Source organism: Delphinus delphis, chromosome 2, assembly GCF_949987515.2.
Source record: "Delphinus delphis chromosome 2, mDelDel1.2, whole genome shotgun sequence".
Classification (NCBI taxonomy): Eukaryota; Metazoa; Chordata; class Mammalia; order Artiodactyla; family Delphinidae; genus Delphinus; species Delphinus delphis.
In genome coordinates, this window is record NC_082684.1 from 165,085,127 (window position 1) to 165,105,423 (window position 20,297).

The following is a 20,297-nucleotide window of genomic DNA, read 5'->3' on the forward strand; positions in this document are numbered from 1 at the left end:
AGCCTTACAAGAAATGATAAAGGGACTTCTTTAAGCTGAAAAGAAAGGGTACTCATTAGTAATAGGAAAACATATGAAAAGTAGAGACCTCACTGGAAAAGGTAAGTATATAGTAAAATTTAGAAAGATCTAATGTTGTAAAGGTGGTAGATGAATCACTTATAAAGCTAGTATGAAGGTTAAAAGACAAAAGTAGTAAAATAATTATGACAAAAATAATTAGTTAAGGGGTACATTAGATAAAAAGATATAAAATGTGACCTCAGAAACATAAAAATGGGAGTAGGGGAGTAAAAATATAGAGTTTTAGAATGCATTCAAACTGAAGCTGTTATTAATTTAAAATAGACTCTGTTACAAATATAAGTTGTTCTATGTAAGCCTCGTGGTAACCACAAAGCAAAAACTTACAGCTGATATGCAAAAGAGAAAGGAATCTAAGCATACCACTAAAGAAAGTCATCAAACCACAAAGGAATAGTGCAAGAGAAGAAGAAAGGAACAGAGAGGAGCTACAAAACAACCAGAAAACAATGAACAAAATGACAATAAGTATGTATCTATCAATAATTACTTTAAATGCAAGTGGACTAAATTCTCCAGAGTGGCTGAATGGGTTAAAAAAATAAGACCCATCTATATGCTGCCTACAGAGACTCACTTCAGATGTAAGAACACATACAGACTGAAAGGTAAGGGGTGGGAAAAAATATTCCATGCAAATGGAAACCAGAAGAAAGCTGGGATGGCTATACTTAGACAAAATAGACATTAAAATAAAGACTAAAAAGAGACAAAGAAGGACATACGTAATCTTAAGGGGTCAATCCAACAAGAAGGTATAACATGTGTAAACTATTTATGCATCCAACTATAGGATCACTTAGATATATAAAGCAAATATTGACAGATCTAAAAGGAGAAATAGACAGCAATACAACAATAATAGGGGACTTTAATACTCCATTTTGATCAGTAGATAGATCATCCAGACATAAAATCAATAAGGAAACGTCAGCCTTAAACAACACATTTGATACAATGAACTTAACAGATAGATACAGAACTTTCCATCCAAAAGCAGCAGAATACATATTCTTCTCGAGGGCACATGTAACATTCTCCAAGACAGATCATATGTTAGGCCACAATACAAGTCTTAATAAATTTAAGAAGATTAAAATCATATCAAGCATCTTTTCCGACCACAATGGTTGATACTAGAAATCAATTATAAGAATAAAACCGGAAATTCACATATATGTGGAGCTTAAACAATATGCTACTATACAACCAACAGGTCAACAAGAAATCAAGAGAAATTAAGCAATACCTTGAGACAAATGAAAATGGAAATACAACTTACCAAAATTTGGGGGATGCAGCAAAAGCAGGTTTGAGAAGGGAGTTCATAATGATGAACACCTATATTAAGACACAAGAAAAATCTCAAATAAGCAACCTAAATTTACATGTCAAGCAACTAAAAAAGGAAGAACAAACCAAGCCCAAAGTTAGTAGAAGGAAGGAAATAACAAAGATCGAAGTGGAAATAAATGAAATAGAGACTGAAAAAAACAACAGAAAAGATCAATGAAAGAGGTGGTTCTTTGAAAAGATAAATAAAATTGACAAACCTTTAAGTAGACTAACCAAAAAAAAAAAAAGAGAGAGAGAGAGAGAGAGAGAGAGGACTCAAATAAATAAAATAAAAAAATGAAAGAGGAGACCTCACAACTGATACCACAGAAATACAAAAGATCATAAGAGACTACTATGAACAATTATATCCCAACAAATTAGACAACCTAGAAGAAATGAATAAATTCCTATAAACATACAGCCTACCAAGACTAAATCATGAAGAAATAGAAAACATGGATAGATCAGTTACTAGTAAGGAGATTGAATCAGTAATCAAAAGCCTCCCAACAAACAAAAATCCAGAATCAGATGGCTTCACTGGTGAATTTTATCAAACATTCAAAGAAGAATTAATACCAATCCTTTTCGAACTCTTCCAAAAAAAACAGAAGAGGAGGGAACACTTCCGCATTCGTTTCACAAGGCCGACATCACTCAGATATCAAAACCAGACAAAGATGTCACAGAAAAAAAGAAATTTTCAAGCCAATATCCACGATGAACAGAGATGAAAAAATCCTCAGCAAAATATTAGCAAACAGAATTCAACAATACATTAAAAGGATCATACATTATGATCAAGTGGGATTTATTCCAGGGATGCAATGATGGTTCAACATTCAGACATCAATCAACGTGATACACCACATTAACAGAACAAATAATAAAAATCATATGATCATCTCAATAGATGTAGAAAAAGTATTTGACAAAATTCAGCATTCATTTATGAGAAAAAAAAAAACTCTCAACAAAGTGAGTATAGAGGGAACATACCTCAATGTAACAAAGGCCATATATGACAAACCCACAGTTAACATCATACTCAGTGGTGAAAACAGAAAGCATTTCCTCTAAGATCAGGAACACAAGGATGCCACTCTTGCCACTTTTATTCAACATAGTATTGGAAGTTCTAGCCAGAGCAGTCAGACAAGAAAAAGAAGTAAAAGGCATCCAAATTAAACAGGAAAAAGTAAAACTGTCACTATTTCCAGAAGACATGATACTGCATATAAAAAACCCCGAAGACCCCGCCAAAACACTGTTGGAACCAATAAATGAATTCAGTAAATTTGCAGGCTATAAAATCAATACACAAAAATCTGTTGCATTTCTATATACTAATAATGAACTACCAGAAAGAGAAATTAAAATAATAATCCCACTTACAATTACATAAAAAATACCTAGGAATAAATTTAACAAGATAGTAAAAGACCTGTACACTGAAAACTCTAAGACGTTAATGAAAGAAACTGAAGAAGACACAAATAAATCCCCATGCTCAGAGATTGAAAGAATTAATATTGTTAAAATGTCCATACTATCCAAAGCAATCCACAGATTCAATGCCATCCCTATCAAAATTCCAATGGCTTTTTTCATAGAACTAGAACAAACAATCCTAAAATTTGTATGGAACCACAAAAGAACCTGAATAGCCAAAGCAAACTTGAGAAAAAACAAAGCTGGAGCCATCATGTGCCTAGATTTCAAACTATATTACAAAGCTATAATAATCAAAACAGTGTGGTATTGGCATAAAAACAGACACATAGATCAATGGAACAGAACAGACAGCCTAGAAACAAAAACACACATATATGATCAATTAATTTACAACAAAGGAGCCAAGAATATACAATGGGGAAAGAACAGTCTCTTCAATAAATGGTGTTGGGAAAATTGGACAGCCACATGCAAAAGAATGAAACCAGACCACTATCTTACACCATACACAAAAATCAACTCAAAATGGATTAAAGACTACAATGTAAGCCCTGAAACCACAAAACTTCTAGAGGAAAACCTAGGTGGTAAGCTCCTTGACATGGGTCTTGGTGATGATTTTTTGGATCTAACACCAAAAGCAAAGGCAAAAAAGTAAAAATAAACCAGTGGAACCACATCAAACTAAAAAGCTTCTGCATAACAAAGGAAACCATCAATAAAATAAAAAGAAAATCTACCAGATGAGAGAATATATTTACAAATCATGTGTCTGATAAGCAGTTAATATCCAAAATACATAAAGAATGCATACAACTCAATACCAAAAACCCCCAAACAATCCAATTAAAAAAGGGCAAAGAATCTGAATACACATTTTTCCAAAGAAGCCACACAGATTGCCAACAGGTACATGAAAAGGGGCTCAACATCACTAATCATCAGGGAAATGCAAATCAAAACCATAATGAGATATCACCTCACACCTGTCAGAATGGCTGAAAGGCAGAAATAACAAGTGCTGGTGAGAATGTGGAGAAAAGGGAATGCTGTGCACTGTGGGAATGTAAATTGGTACAGCCACTATGGAAAACAGTATGAAGGTTCCTCAATAAATTAAAAATAAACTATCATATGATTCAGTAATTCCATTTCTGGATATTTATCCAAAGAAAACAAAATAACTAACTTGAAGAGATATAGGCACCCCCATGTTCATTGCAGCATTATTTACAAAAGCCAGGATATGGAAGCAACCTAAATGTCCACCAATGGATGAATAGATAGGGTATATATTATACAATGGAATATTATTCAGCTATATAAAAGAATGAAATCTTGCCATTTGTGACATGGATGGACCTTGAGGGCACTATGGTAAGTGAAATAAGTCAGAGAAAGATAAATACCATATATCACTTAAAAACAACAACAAAAGCAAGCTCACATGTACAGAGAACAGACTGGTGTTTGCCAGGGGTGGGGGCTGGTGGGAGGCTGAAATGGGTGAAGGAGGTCAAAAGGTACAAACCCCCAGTTATAAAATAAATAAATCGGGACTTCACTGGTGGCACAGTGGTTAAGAATCCGCCAGCCAATGCAGGGGACATGGGTTCGAGCCCTGGTCCGGGAAGGTCCCACATGCGCAGAGCAACTAAGCCCGTGCACCACAACTACTGAGCCTGCGCTCTAGAGCCTGTGAGCCACAACTACTGAAGCCCGCAAACCTAGAGCCCATGCACCGCAACAAGAGAAGCCACCACAATGAGAAGCCCACGCACCGCATCAAAGAGTAGCCCCTGCTCGCCACAACTAGAGAAAGCCTGTGCACAGCAACGAAGACCCAACACAGCCAAAAAATAAATAAAAATAAATACATACATTTTAAAAAAATAAATAAATAAAATAAAATAAATAAATCATGGGGATGTACAGCATGGTGAATATGGTTAATAATACTATATTGCATATTTGAAAGTCGCTGAGAGAGTAGATCTTAAGGTTCTCATCACAAGAAAAAAAATTTTGTGATTATGTAAGGTGACGAATGTTAACTAGATTTACTGTGATGGTGATTTTGCAATATGTACAAATATCAAATCATTATGCTGTACATCTGAAACTAATTTAATGTTATATGTCAATTATACCTCAAAAAATTGTATATAGTCAAATCTGTTAGTCTTTTATGATTTGAAACAGTATTTATATCATACTCTAAGATTATAACAATAGCCATATTAGTTTTCTTTCAGCAATTTTTCATTTTACTTTTTAAGTTTACATTCTAGTTCCAATCTAACATGGAATTCCTGACATAAACTCTAGGATAGCACATCTAATTGCCTGCCTAACACCTCCACTTTGGTTTCTGATAGCCATCCCACAGCTCCCATGTCCACATCAGGACACGACTCTTTGTGTCCCCCTCTACAGAGGGGGGAGTCCCCCCCTCCGCTCTTTCTCGAATCTTCCTGGCCTTAACAGATGGCACTGCCATCTCCCCAGTTGCTCAAGCCAAAAAACCCTCCATCTTCGCACAGTCCTCTCCCTCACCTCCGACTCATCAGCAAAGTCTGTCAACTCTACCTCCAAACCACACCCCAGATCCATCCATTGTCCCCACTGTACTGAGACTCTCTAAGCCTAAGCCAGAAGCATCGTTTTCCTGGACTGCTGTGACAGGCTGGTCACTGAGATCATTGCTTCCACTCCCTCTGCCCACACATACGTAATTCATTCTCTGCATAGCAGCCAAGGAGATATTTCAAAACTGTACACCAGAGTATAACCACCCCCACCTCCCCCACCCCCACTTCAAACTCTACCATCATGATGATAGAAGATCACATAGACTTCAAGGCTCCACCACTGCCTGACAGACCCCAGTCCTTCTTCCTTCCCCGAGGCTCCAATGTTCTCCAAGGAGCTGCTTTCGGTGTTTTTGCTATTCCTTCTGCCTGGACTTCTCTCAGATCTGCACAAGGCTGGCCACTTCTTTTCACTCGGATCTCTGTGAAAACGTCACCTTTCTTAGCGAGGCTCTTCCTGACCCTATAAGAGTAGCCCCAGTCATTTTCTCCCTCTATCGTGTTTTATTCCATCGTAGCATTTACCATTACCTGATGTTTTCTTTACTTGAATATTGCCAGAGTGCAAACCAAATGAAAAGACTCCACTAAGCAGTGGGTCCCAGTTGGAGAGCTTTAAATACAGGCTACCAGACTCACTCAGGCTGTGAAAGGGGAAGGTAGACCCAAGTGGGCTGAAAGCAAAGGCAGGGGGACCCAGTGGGAGGCGAGGAGGTTAGTGGCAAGCATGCAGCTCTCAAGGCCAAGCTCTACGCCTTATAGATAAGTCAGGTCAGGTACTACCCATCCAGGTCTAATTTAACCCATTAGAAAAGTGCTCAGAAGGATCCAACCTCTTGGTCCCTTGGAACTGTGACAGGTGGGAAAGGTGGAAAGGTAAGAGCGGAGCAAGAAAGACCCATTGGAGAGGAAGCCCTGCGTTTCCTCTGTGGTGTTTTTTTAAAGCCTCAAACTTAGAAGGAAAAATCTGATAAATATATTCTTGTCTGAATTTCCCGCCTGTCCTTAGCCAGCTCTCAGCAAGGGAAGCCAAGTTCTCCTAACCTCTGTGAGGAAGGCCAATGGGCTGACAGCTGGATATCAATATTTACATTCTATTATCATGTCTGTTGAGGAACCCCAGGCCTAAGTAGCTAAACTGAATTATTCTAGTTTTATCTCCCAACTGCTGTGTTCTGAAGAGCACACTTCCTGTTTTTTGAAAGCATGGGTTTTCTTAAGACCAATATATGTGTGTGTGTGTGTGTGTGTGTGTGTATTTACATATATATATATACACATGTATATGTATTATCTTTTCCTTCTCTAAAATATCATAAAGACTTCTCATCCCAAGAGTTAACTCTTCTCTAGCTCAATTGGCACTCAGGATATCTGAAGTGCAAACAGATTGACATGACTTGTTATAAGCCAACATTAAAACAATCTGCCATCTGCAAGACACATCTCCAACGCTTTGGTAAATAACAAGGAAAACAGACTTTAAGTGACCACCGACATGAGTCAGCTGTGAGCAGCCGCAAAGAGAAAACACATGAAAGGTCCGGGAGGCCTTACTGGGACTTAGATTTTGTTAAAAAGCAACTGCCAAGTGAAACTTTAGGAGAGCCGGCTGACCACCCATTGCAGAGACGGTGCCCTAGATGCATTCCACAAATCGTGGGAAGGTTGCCAGATACGCACTTTCATTGAAAAAAAAAAAAATCTCTGACAGATACCCTTGGCAAGATATCACCCACGGTATCAAATGCCAGACAGCTTAAACAGTTTACCTTTCTCCCGAGTCATACAGTCATACTTTTTCTTTTCTTTATTTTCCCTTTCTTCTCCCATTTAAATCTTTATGAGATAGGCACAGACGCAGTTTGGAACACTCCAGATTTATTTAGCGTGTCCTCATTTTCTGCATTGTACGTGGGTTGGTTCACAGGTGGGCAACGCTTAGCTGGTCACTCTGCTGAAGGATTTCTTTCTCTTGCAAATCACGCAAACATCCACATACATGTCTGTTCTACAGAACGTGAAGATGGAAGGAAACATCTATGGTCTTTTAGTTTGGCTTTTTAATGAGCTTCTCCTTTGCCGTAAGAACCGAGTGGAACTTGCTCAGAGGCTGATTTGCAGGGTGTGTGGTGGAGGGGACGCCCTCCCTCGTGGCAACAGCCAGCAAGGGGGCACAGCTGTTCGTGGCCCTGGATCCACAGAGTCACTCACAGAAGGAAGTGGCGAGAAAAAAAAAAAGCTCAAGTGTCACTTGTTGGCCTGAAGGCGCACGGCTTCTTGAACACCAGTGCAGAATTAACGAAAAGTCTTGTCCTTTCGGACTGTAGATTGGGGTTTTTCTTCACTGGCAATCGCAGAATTTGAACACAGTTTGATGGGAACTTCTGCCATATTGTGAGTTTGGCAGCAATTAACTGATCAACCGCAGGCTGCATCTTAAGCCTTGGGGTCTCATGACATTTTGGGGAGGTGGTTTTGTGTTTTTTGTTTTTTATAGCCCAGCATCCGAATCCCTCTGGGCGAGGAATTCCCTACCTTGTGAGCATCGTGGGGAAAACATGGCTGAAAAGTCTGGATCCCCATGTTCTCAGTCTCCTTTGCAGTTGGACGCAGATCAATGGAGCTGCTCCAGACATGAATCAAGTGCAATGCAGCCCATTCAGCACCGGGGGACAGCAGCCTGGGCCCGGCAGTGTTGGCGGCCGGGCGCTGAGGGCACAGAGGGGGCGCTGCAGGGACACCCACCGTCCCGAAGGCTGGTTCCCTGGTAGTATCCAGAGCGGTCCCTGCCTCTTTCCAGCGTCATCCCTGGTTCCCACTAATTCCCCAATTATCCCCAATTCCCACTATCCCAGCATCCCCAGCAGTCATAAGGGCTTTGCAGTATCATTTCAACACTTTGAAAAAATCACCCAGGGTCTGTTTCTTTGGTGCGTCACAGGTCAGGGAAGAGAAAGAGCATGCTGCACCAGGCAGTGGTCCAAATCTGGCGTCTTCCTAGACAGTATGTCTTGGCATAAACACTAGGTGGACTTCATGGTCCTGCCTCAGCCCAGGTCTCCGCTTTACCGCCAGCACTGTGCTCATGTCTTCAAAGGCAGCTTGGTTCCTACCTCAGTTCTTTTTGATGGCAAACCAACTGAGAAACACCACTCAAAAGAAAGAACACAAAACGAAACACCAGTGTTCATAGTTCATTCTGATTTTCTCCACGAGGATGAGAGCAGATTTGCAGGAGGATTTAATAGACGCAGTCTTGGGGCTTCCCTGGTGACGCAGTGGTTGAGAGTCCGCCTGCCGATGCAGGGGACACGGGTTCGTGCCCCAGTCCGGGAAGATCCCACATGCCACGGGGCGGCTGGGCCCGTGAGCCATGGCCGCTGAGCCTGCGCGTCCGGAGCCTGTGCTCCGCAACGGGAGAGGCCACAACAGTGAGAGGCCCGCGTACCGCAAAAAAAAAAAAGAGATGCAGTCTTAATGCTCAAACTGTATGATTCCATCTCTCCTCACTCCCTCACCAATACAGCTTTTGCACTATCTTATAAATAACATGTGTGTGTGTGTGTGTGTGTGTGTTATATACATAGTCTTCACTGGGTTTTTTTTAGAGTGACTCTGCAAGCTGCTACCTCTTTTCTCAATAGCTCATTTAATTATAATACAGATTTTTGAAGCAGCGCTCTGAGCACTAAATATTTATTTTTAAATGTACTATTCACAATACAAAGCTGAGAACAAGGTTGCCGCAGTGCTCATACATCTAGTAAGTGGAGCTGCCGGGGGGGCCGGGGAGGATTTGATGATGGCTTTCTACCTGCCCCTGGACTCGTGAATGGATTCTGTACTGGGCGCGTCTCCTCGCTCTTTCTGAAGTGTGAAGAAGGCCTTTGTAACCGGGCAGTCTCAGCCGCTGTCGGTGTGAATTACGCCCTTGAGTTGTCTGTAGAGGTGAACAAGCCATCTACTTTGGTTGGTTTTCCGGCTCGAGCTTCTGTAAATATGACCTTTATTTTCAGGGGTGTTTTACTCTGCTTTGCAGAATAATAATTGTTTGGGTGGGAAATGTATTAGGGTAACAAGACAATACACCCTCTAGTAAATCTCCTGAGAAGATTTCTGGGAGCAATTAGGGGTGTTTCCCCAGAGCTTATAGCCTCGTCCGGGCATCTATCTCGTGACTTCTGTCATTTCTCTCTGTAGACCACACACACACACACACACACACACACCCCCGCCACCCCCGTCTCCCACTCCAGCCCGCGTCCACTGGGCGGCGCCCGTCCGCCCGTCCTGCCCCTAGTTGAGGCCCAGCAACACTGGCCTGCCTTTCTCCTCAGTTTTCTAGATTCTTCACCTATAAAATATTCCACTGAGAATTTTTTTTATTGAAGCGTAGTTGACTTACAATCTTATATTAGTTTCAGGTGTACAGCATAGTGACCCACTGCTTTTACACATGACAAAATGATCACCCCTGCAGGTCTAGTTACTATTGTCACCATATACAGTTCTTACAATATTATTGACTCTATTCCCTACACTGTGCATTACAGCCCCCTGACCTGTTGATTTTATAACTGGAAGTTCCTATGTCTTAGTCTCCCTCACCTGTTTCACTCATCACTTCCACCCCTCTGGCAACCACCAGTTCGAGTGGTTGAGTCTGCTTCTGTTTTATTGTTTGTTCATTTGTTTTGTTTCACACATAAATGAAATCATACAGTATTTGTCTTCCTCTGTCTGACTAATCTCACTCAGCCTAATAGTCTCTAGGTCCATCCATGTTGTGGAAAATGGCAAGATCTCATTCCTTTTTATGGCTGAGGTGTATTCCATTGCATATATTTTATATGTACCACAACTCTTTATCCATTCATCTGTTGATGGACACTTAGGTTGCTGCCATATCTTGGCTATTGCAAGTAATGTTGCAATGAACCTAGAAGTGCATACATCTTTCTGAATTCGTGTTGTTGTTTTCTTCAGAAAAATACCCAGAAGTGGAATTGCTGGATCACATGGTAGTTCTATTTTTAATTTTTTGAGGAAACTCCACACTTTTTAATAGTTGCTGCACCAATTTACATTCTATTGGTAATATTTTTAAACGACAACAATAAAAGTTAGATGAAAATTTCAATTTATACCATCTAGATTATATTAAAACACATTTATGGGGGGTTTTTGTTTTTGCGGTACGCGGGCCTCTCACTGTTGTGGCCTCTCCCGTTGCGGAGCACAGGCTCCGGACGCGCAGGCTCAGCGGCCATGGCTCATGGGCTCAGCCGCTCCGCAGCATGTGGGATCTTCCCAGACCGGGGCACGAACCCGTGTCCCCTGCATCGGCAGGCGGACTCTCAACCACTGCGCCACCAGGGAAGCCCTATGTTTTTTAACTCAAGTATTTGGAACTGCTCTGACTCTCAGAAATAGTGACCCTTTCTGGTCCAGTGAATGAATTCCATCCACTTTGAAAAAGTTTTTCTTTTCTCTCTGGATGGCACTAGATTTTTAAATTTTATTTTATTTATTTAGTTTTTAATATATTTATTTATTTTTGGCTGTGTTGGGTCTTGGTTGCTGCGCATGGGCGCTCTATAGTTGCGGCGAGTGGGGGCTACTCTTTGTTGCGGTGCGTGGGCTTCTGATTGCGGTGGCCTCTCCTATTGCGGAGCACGGGCTCTAGGCACGCGAGCTGCAGTAGTTGTGGCTCATGGGCTCTAGAGCACAGGCTCAGTAGTTGTGGTGCACGGGCTGGGTTGCTCCACAGCATGTGGGATCTTCCCGGACCAGGGCTCGAACCCGTGTCCCCTGCACTGGCAGGCAGATTCTTAACCACTGTGCCACCAGAGAAGTCCCAAGTCAGCATACTTGTCCAGAATCTGTTACGAAGTTTGTGAATAAGTATCAATCAATCAGCTCACAAAGGCAAGCAGAGTGGACACTTTATTACAGACTTTATGTTTTCCTATCATGTAATGAGTTCCTTATGTATTGATATTAGGCTACTCATTCTTTGCCATATTATCATAAATTCTTTTTCCTAATATGTTTAATTTTTAGCATTTTAACATTTTTATTTTTTAGCACTTATGCTAAGTTAATCATTTGTATGAATTATTCTTCAGTGTTTGTTTCATACAACATTTTACTATCTGCACGCCTACCTTCCAAACATAGCCACAGCCATCTTGCCCCTGCGCTACGTCGACAGCACCTCACGGGGCCCCCTGGCTTCCCCTCTTGGCCCTTACAGTCCACTCTCTTCACAGCAGACAGAAGGAGCCTGTTAGGACAAAAGTGTGGTCATGACACTCCCTTCCTCAAAAACCTTATGTAAAGCTTCCTTCATATCACTTTCTTCTCACCAAGTGTACAAGGCTCTAAACAATCAATTGATTGATTAGTCAGTGGAGTTCCTGGCTCCCTCCCTGATCTCAGTTGACTTCCCTGACCTTTACCATTTCTTCACATAGTGTACCTCTGCTATATTGAACTGACACCTTCTACCTTGTTGTTTGCTTCACATATCCTCTGAACCAAAGCTGAACATAAGAAATTAAAACTCGGACTTCCCTGGTGGCACAGTGGTTAAGAATCCGCCCACCAATGCAGGGGACATGGGTTCAAGCCCTGGTCTGGGAAGATCCCACGTGCCGCCCAACTAAGCCTGTGCACCACAACTACTAAGCCTGCACTCTAGAGCTTGTGAATCACTGAGCCCGTGCGCCGCAACTACTGAAGCCCGCACACCTAGAGCCCGTGCTCCACAACAAGAGAAGCCACCGCAACGAGAAGACCGCACACCACAACGAAGACCCAACACAGCCAATAAATAAATAAAAGAAAATATTTTTTAGAAAATGAAAATTCATTCACTTTTACAAAGTTATTCCACCCCATCTTACAGCACTTTATGCACAGAGAATGTATTCCTAAAACGCATATCCACAAAAGTGTAGGCTTGTTCCTAAAGAATATCAGCTCACGATGATGATGATAACAATGCTGGGAAAGGTGATGGCCATTTTTTTTTAATATTTGTTTATTTATTTATTTTCTTTATTTTTTTGGCTGCGTTGGGTCTTAGCTGAGGCACGCAGGGTCTTCGTTGAGGCATTCGGGATCTTTTGCTACAGCGCGGGCTCTTTGTTGTGGTGTGCAGGCTTCTCTCTAGTTGTGGCCTGCAGGCCTGTGGTGTGCAGGCTTCTCTCTAGTTGTGGCGCAGGGGCTCAGAGTGCGTGGTCTCCGGCGTTTGCATCACGTGGGCACTCTCATTGAGGCGTGCGAGCTCAGTAGTTGTGGCGTGCAGGCTTAGTTACCCCGTGGCATGTGGGATCTTAGTTCCCCAACCAGGGATCGAACCCTCGTCCCCTGCATTGGAAGGTGGATTCTTTACCACTGGACCACCAGGGAAGTTCCAATGGCAATGTTTATTGAGCATTGCATTGCAAGTGCAATCAAGTCCCTGCCTAACTCATACACATTTGAAGCAGCAATTCCTCAAGCAAAAAGTCGTTGTCCCTAACTGGGATGCTCCCAGTGGGGACATCCACCCCTTGCATACATCAGCTCTTGTGTCGGCTCTTTCGGTCTTGATTGAGCAAACTGGGGGCCTCAAAGCCTAGAACTTCAGTCTAACTATTAAGCTTGGTTGTACAATACACATGGCTGAAGGGACACACTTAAAAACAACCATGACAACAATAAGAATGAAAGACCATCAGAAAGAGATTTCAATGACAGTTGTGGAAAACTGGAGACACTTGGAATATAGGAAATAGAAGGTTTTTTTTTCAAAGCTACTAACAATGACATCTAAAATACTTTAAAATTATTATATATCCTTACTAAAGAAAAGTTAAAATAAAATAGGGTGGTTTGAAAGTGAGGCAGACTCCTGCTAAATATTCAACCGGCCTACAGAGGAATACCTCATTTTCTTTCCACATATTTTTTAGAGGGACACTCAGGGTCTGGGGTAAATTCAGCTCAAGAGTCTTGGGTATAAACACAAGCTACGAGTGTAGTGGGATCTCTCCAGCAGGCTAGTCTGCAATGGGCAGAGATTGTCTACAGAAAAGTTACCTAGGAATAGGATTGACCCCCGGTGGACAGAGTCCAATGTGTGTAGTAACCCCAGGACTAATCTGTGGCTTGCGCTGGTGGCCAAACTCAGTAGACAGAGAATGGCAATGGTACCATGGTTACTAGTGGGATATCTAGTTAAGAACAAAACCTCAGCCAGTTCCTGGCGGACGTAATCTCTGAGAACAGTGATGGTAAAGGCTAGGAAGAGTACCTTGGTCAACTGCTACGAGATTCAGGGAAGCCTCAGGTCCTTGTGCAAATAAGAAACTCAAGAGGGGAGCAAGAACACAGCAAGAATAGGCTTGTGTGTGTCCAGAGCGCCCATATATACGTGACCTTGTAGAAGACTAATTCTATATCTTAGCAGCAGATGGGTAAATCCACTAAATATGTCTGACTTACAGGGATTAACTAGAGAATTCAGTAAGAGCTCTCTTAGCCTCATTGCCTACAGTTGAGTGGGACCAAGTCATTCTGGCTATAATGAGGCTTTACCTTCTCAGGCCTGAAAAAGTGTTGGGACACGACAGGAATCCCACTATAATGAGTGCAGAACATGCAGTTGAGGTACTACAGGTAATCCAAAGAAAAACAAAGCTGCATTACTGCAGCCCACAGCATGGTGTATTCAGCACACTAGAACTGAACAGAGTACCACACTGTCTGTATCAGGACCATACTATTTCATATGATCATCAATGACCTAGTAAAGGACACTCTGGCATCCCTTCTAAGGGTCTGAGACCTGGGCCATTCGATTAACTTCTTGGAGTCGCCTTCCCATAAAACAGGGATCTTATTTGCCTTCTGTTAACTACATCAATGTGTTATGAATATAAAGAAGATACTATTAGAAACATGTGCTGCACACAAATACTTATATAGCCAGGTAATGGAAGAAAGTGAAAGATCTCTGAAGGTCTGTTCACTGGAATTTCACAACACAACTAGAGATAATCTCTCTAGCCCTGTCCTGTTTCCTCAGCATCAGAATCACATCCTCCCTTGGGCAACTTTATGTATAGCCAAACAAAAACCCATGACATTTCCTCATAAATGCTCTGCTTTTTCCTATCTTACATCACCCCATCTTTCTCTTCACTCAGATTGACCATTTTTCTCTCTGTTAACTTACGTTAATGACCACTGCATTAGAAAATTTCAAGCAAAATTCAGTTTCTTCATGAAGCTAGTTGGTCCTACTTATGTTCTCCCATATACCATCACTCTTCAACATGTATTTTAGTCCACTTAAATAAATACAAACTAGAAATATGGGGAAGTGAGGGATGGCTTCTTAGAGAAGGTGGAATTTGAATTGACCTAGAATGAGCAAAAGTTTTAATAAGTAGATGCCGGAGAAGGGCATTCCATTCATCATCATGACCATCATCATCGCCATGAACATCAGAGCTAATACTTATGGCATGCTTACTATGAGCCAAGCACTGTTTTAAGCAGTTTATATGCAATATTCCACTTCATTCTCATGGCAACACTAGGAAATAAATATTATTATTAGCTCCATTTTATTGATACATACATTGAGGCACTGATAGATTAAGAAATCTGTCCAAGATTGCTCAGCTACTAAGCAGTAGAGCCAAGTCTGAAACACAGAGGCTGTGCTTGTAACCACTGTGCTACACAGCATAAAGAACTGATTAAGCAGACGATAGCAGACAAGGGGAAACATGCAGGGTCTGAAGAAAAGCCACAGATGAATACGACTAGACATAAGAGTGTTTAGTCTCTGAACAGTTAGAATCAGGCCGAATTAGGGAAGCAAATTTCACCAAATTTGCTTTTATAGGAGTTATTCTGTGGGTAGTGGAGAGCTATCAATGGTTTCTAAGTAGATGAATGGTCTGAAGTCTGGTTTTGGATAACCGAAATTCAGCAGAGATCGCCAATTCTCTTCTTTCCTTTATAATGCATTTACCGAGTGAAGAACTTAGCATTCAGTCTAATTTAAATCAAATACAGAGTCTGAAACACTGTAACCCATGACACCTCCAACAAACATGAAGAAAAAGGAATTCAATTTGTTGTGGGCCAGTAAGTATAGAATAATAGTGACTCTCACTAACTTTATGAAATTACTATTATCCAAATTCCCTTCTTCCAGGGCATACATACAGTTTCCCCTAACTACTGGATGTGTTTATCAGCTCCATGTTTATTAAACAAAGAAAAAATACTGAATATATTTATTCTGCATAAGTCTTTCCCCTCCACTCCAAGCAAGCCGCAAATTAGCAGCCAAAGCAATGCTGAAAGGGGCTCAGAAAGAACAATCAAAGCTGTGTGAATTATGTGTATAACTGAGTTTAATTAAGTCCCTTTGCTGAGAGAAATGGAAGCGCTAACAGTTATGCACACTTTTCAGCTGCTCCTATTAAGCTCCCAGTGGAACCCTTGGAAGGAAACTGCAAAGGATGGAAATTCTGCTCTGGACAGCCCAGCTGAACTCTGTAACAGCTCAGACCACTGACTGTGCCTAGTTCCCAATGCTTGTTTGTGGTATAGCTATGTCACTAAAACTTGACTGTGGGTAATTAGCCTAACCCATTCAATTACTGACTTGCTTTAATAAGACACAGTTTGGTTAATATTTTGGCAGCAAATCAAAAAGGAGACCCTAGATATCTACTTTTCCCCCACATATCTATTATCTTGATTTCTCATCTCTCCCTTTAAAATAAAATGTATCTTACCACAAAATCTCCAACTATCCCAAAAATGAATTTTACTTCAGAACGCTAAACTCCCCATTTGCTTGATTCAGGAAGTCACTGTGTTTGTTACCTGGGGGGGGGTACATTTTTCAGCTAATGTAGCCCAGCGTTCATACCAAGAGCTTATGCTGCTTAGACTCTGGCCTTTCCCTGGGTATGACTGACCTTTTGTTACAACTCTATAAGCAGATAATGCATTGTTTTCTAGGCCAAAATCACTTGGTTCACGCACCATGGTGTACAAGCGGGTCGTCCCAATCAAGCACCTGCCAGTGCTGCTTTTTTTTTTTTTTTTTTTTTTTTTTTTTTTTTTTTTGCGGTACGCGGGCCTCTCACTGTTGTGGCCTCTCCCGTTGCGGAGCACAGGCTCCGGACGCGCAGGCTCAGCGGCCATGGCTCACGGGCGCAGCCGCTCCGCGGCATGTGGGATCTTCCTGGACCGGGGCATGAACCCGTGTGCCCTGCATCGGCAGGCGGACTCTCGACCACTGCGCCACCAGGCAAGCCCTGACAGTGCTTCTTGAAGAGGATTTTGGCCTTGCTCACAGGTTTCCCTGTCTACCAGCTCAAGCCAAGGTGGGCATCCTCCATCTGAGCGACCAGCTGCTTAAAACCCTCACCTTTCATAACAGAAATGCAGATGTGACATCCACAAGTGTTACTGATATAACGAATATGTCTTAAATCAGCAGCCACTGCTTTAAAGCTCTTGCCAGAGAGTAGAGCCTTGAATCACCTATCCAGATACACTTTTGTGAATGCTTCTTCCCTACTCCTCGCGCTTCCTTCCTAGGGGAAGAATCCAAGTAACAAAACATCTTGGCTTCTCTCTGCCCTTGCGAGCTAATCTGACTGGGGAGTCTGGAAGTCAAAAGTGGGTATGTACTGGCTTAGCTCCTCTACTTTCACTTGGGAAAAGAGCACATGTTCTTCTCAGCGCCTCCCAATCCCTTTGTGAGGGCCTTCCCTGGTCCAGGGCTGCCCGACACCCCGTAGGTTCATCAGTCTGTTTCTGGGGTTCAGTAGTGAGGAGTCTCCTTGCCTACACCTAGAAGCCACATCAGCCTTATGAGTAATGAAGGTGATGTTTGTGACCTCCATCTGCTTACAGATATATTTTATTTTTCAGTTAATTCAGAGTGTGGTTGTAAAAAGTGGTGTCTTTATTGGGTCCCAGCTAACACAAGTACTAAAGCCCCAGTGAGAAAAGTTATATTTAATAAAGACAGATTCCCACGCCACCCATTCTTTCCTTAAGGTTGTAAACGTTCCAGCCTAGAGTCACCTTATATCAATATTCATCAGGAGCATATTAAAATAGACCCTCTCAGAACTGCCTTAATGGAGTCTAACATTAATGTTGGTCTTTAATGGAAGTCACTATGAAAAAGGGCAATATAAAGTAACATATGTATCTGCCAAAGATGGATGAAAACATTTTCTGTTTCTGTTACATGTCTATTGCTCAATGTTCCACTTGTTTATTCCATGTGGTAGATTTACTTTAGAATTTTGAAGCAGGAGGATATTGTCTTGACTCAAAAATTGGTATGCTCACTCAGCAAGGAAAGATAACTCTGTAACCCATAAGATTTCTCTCTTTTGATTTCACTATCAGGAAATTCTTGGTTCAGTGTAACACTCAGGCACAATAACTATAACAACTAATATGAACAGCATTCTTGCTTCATTCTTTTCATAGCTCTAATATCTCATTTCCATTTAAATAACATGCACACAATCCGTTTTGTAGGTCATTCCCAAACTCTTTAAAATAAGGCACAGTGAAAAATCAAAAAACACAGAAAAAAGAATGCAAAGAACTTCCAGTTTCCAGTCCAGCGTGTAAGGAGCTTGAAAGTGATCGCTCCTGTCTTCACAAAAAGAGAAAAGCTGAACAAACAAAATCAACAACCCTTCTTAGATCCACCAGAGAAATGAGGTCACAGGGCAAACCACTGCTCCCCAAAATTGGAGAGACAGATGGGCAGATACGGAGAATACAACTTACAGAAGCAGAAGCCCAGGAGCAGAAGCTTCCACAAGAACTAGTACCAGGATAGGAAAACCTAATCAGTAACTGATGAAGTACTGGAGGCTCAGTGTGGACAAGTTCAAGAGTTAAAAATTCCATGGGGATCCAGTATTAGGGGGGCCTCAACACTTTTGTGAGTTCTACCTCCCAAAGTCTTACCAGGCTCTCTCAGGGAAGTTGGAGAAAAGTCTCCTCTTACTTCTGGCAAAAAGGAGCCATTTGAAAAAAGCCCAGAAAATTCTGTTCTTCTTCTAACAAGGCCTGCCCTCAAGAGAAACTATTTCACCAAAGCTTAACTAACTGGGGTTTTACCAGAGTCTAACCAATGGGGGGAAAGGGAAATACCCAACTCCAGTCAACTGTAGCCTTCCGAACTCCACAAACCAAAGCAAAACAAAACAAAACTGAGAAGCACTTGTACAGATCACAGCCCAGGGTCACAGGCTCACTAAAAGACTGAGATCTACAAAGCATAAAATTTTAACATTCCCTTAAATATGTTTTAATATTGGAGAAAGAAAGGAACTCCTCACTAGTCTTTTTCAGGTGTTTTGGTAATTCTTTTTGTAATTTTTTTCATGGTTATTTTCAGCCATTTTTTTCTTTCATACAAACTTGAAACTAAATTTACTAGTTACAAAAGCAAATCATATATCACTCCATGTATGACTGGAATTTTATTACATTCATAATTTAGGAAGAAGTGACATTTTTATGACTTTGAGTTATCTCCAGAATATAGCTGTCTTTACATTAACTCAGATCCTATTTTATTAGGATATTTCATAGTTTTCTGTATTTCAATAAAAAAGTACAGTTTTCTTCACATAGGTCCTTTTGCCTTCTGTTATATTTATTCCTAAGTATGTATATTTTTCTAATTTTATTTTAATTAGATTTTGTTAATTATTAAATCTTTTATGAATTCCAATCATTTCATGTTGATTTTTTTATATTTAGAGGTCATAACATATACTTTCAAATATAGATAATACTTCTTCTCAAAAGAATTAAAAAAATAAAAGACTGAGACTTAATCACAGGACTATAGAATGCTTCCCTTCCCCCAACACATTACCACCTCATCAATAGGTCTCTTGTATAATAACGGGGGGATACAATGGAAAGAACTGTGTGTCTCAGATCTTATTTAAGAAGAAGTCTGTAGGGAAACCCAAGGAATGCAGCAGAGATAAAAACAAGGACACCAGGGGCAATTTTTGCCTTTGACACCTACAACTACATCAAGCGGTAAACACAGCCTAACCCCTAGCCTGATAAACATAAAACCTCACGTGAAAGGCCCATTTACCTCAGTTCCTTTTATTCAGTACATCATGTCTGGCTTTAAAAAAAGAGAGAGAGCATGTATCAGAACGAAACTTAGATATGGCAGAGATGCTGGAATGACAAGAGTGAGAATTTAAAACAACTATGATTAATATGCTAAGGACTCTAATGAAAAAAAATGGACATGATGCAGGAAGATGGTTAATGTAAGCACAGAGATGGAAACTCAAAGAATGAATCAAAAGGAAATGCTAGAAATCAAAAACACTATAACAGAAATGAAGAATGCTTTTGATGGACTCACAATAGACTGGACATAGCTGAGGAAAGAATCAGTGAGCTCGAAGAAATGTTAGTAGAAATTTCCAAGACTGAAATATAATACGAAAACCAATTTTTTAAAAAAAGAGCAGAATATCCAAGAACTGTGGGACAATTACAAAAGGTGTAATGTATGCATAATGGTAATAAGAAGGAGAAGAAAGAAAGAAGAGAACAGAAATATTTGAAGCAAAAATGACTGAGTGTCCAAAATTAATGATAGACAACAAACCACAGATCCAGGAAGCTCAGATAACACCAAGTAAGATAAATACCAAAAAATCTACACTTTGGCATATATTCAAACTGGAGAAAATCAAAGACAAAATTTTGAAAGATGCCAAAGAGGAG

At 41.0% G+C, this 20,297-nt stretch overlaps 1 protein-coding gene across 1 annotated transcript in view; it reads right to left on the reverse strand.

Moving 5' to 3' along the window:
• The window catches only part of LOC132419011 (uncharacterized), a 148,410-nt gene that overhangs the window by 65,057 nt on the left and 63,056 nt on the right, over positions 1-20,297 (reverse strand). The window contains exon 3 of the mRNA XM_060003128.1: positions 1,367-1,425. Coding sequence (XP_059859111.1) covers positions 1,367-1,425 — 59 coding nt within the window. The remainder of the gene's footprint in view (positions 1-1,366; positions 1,426-20,297) is intronic.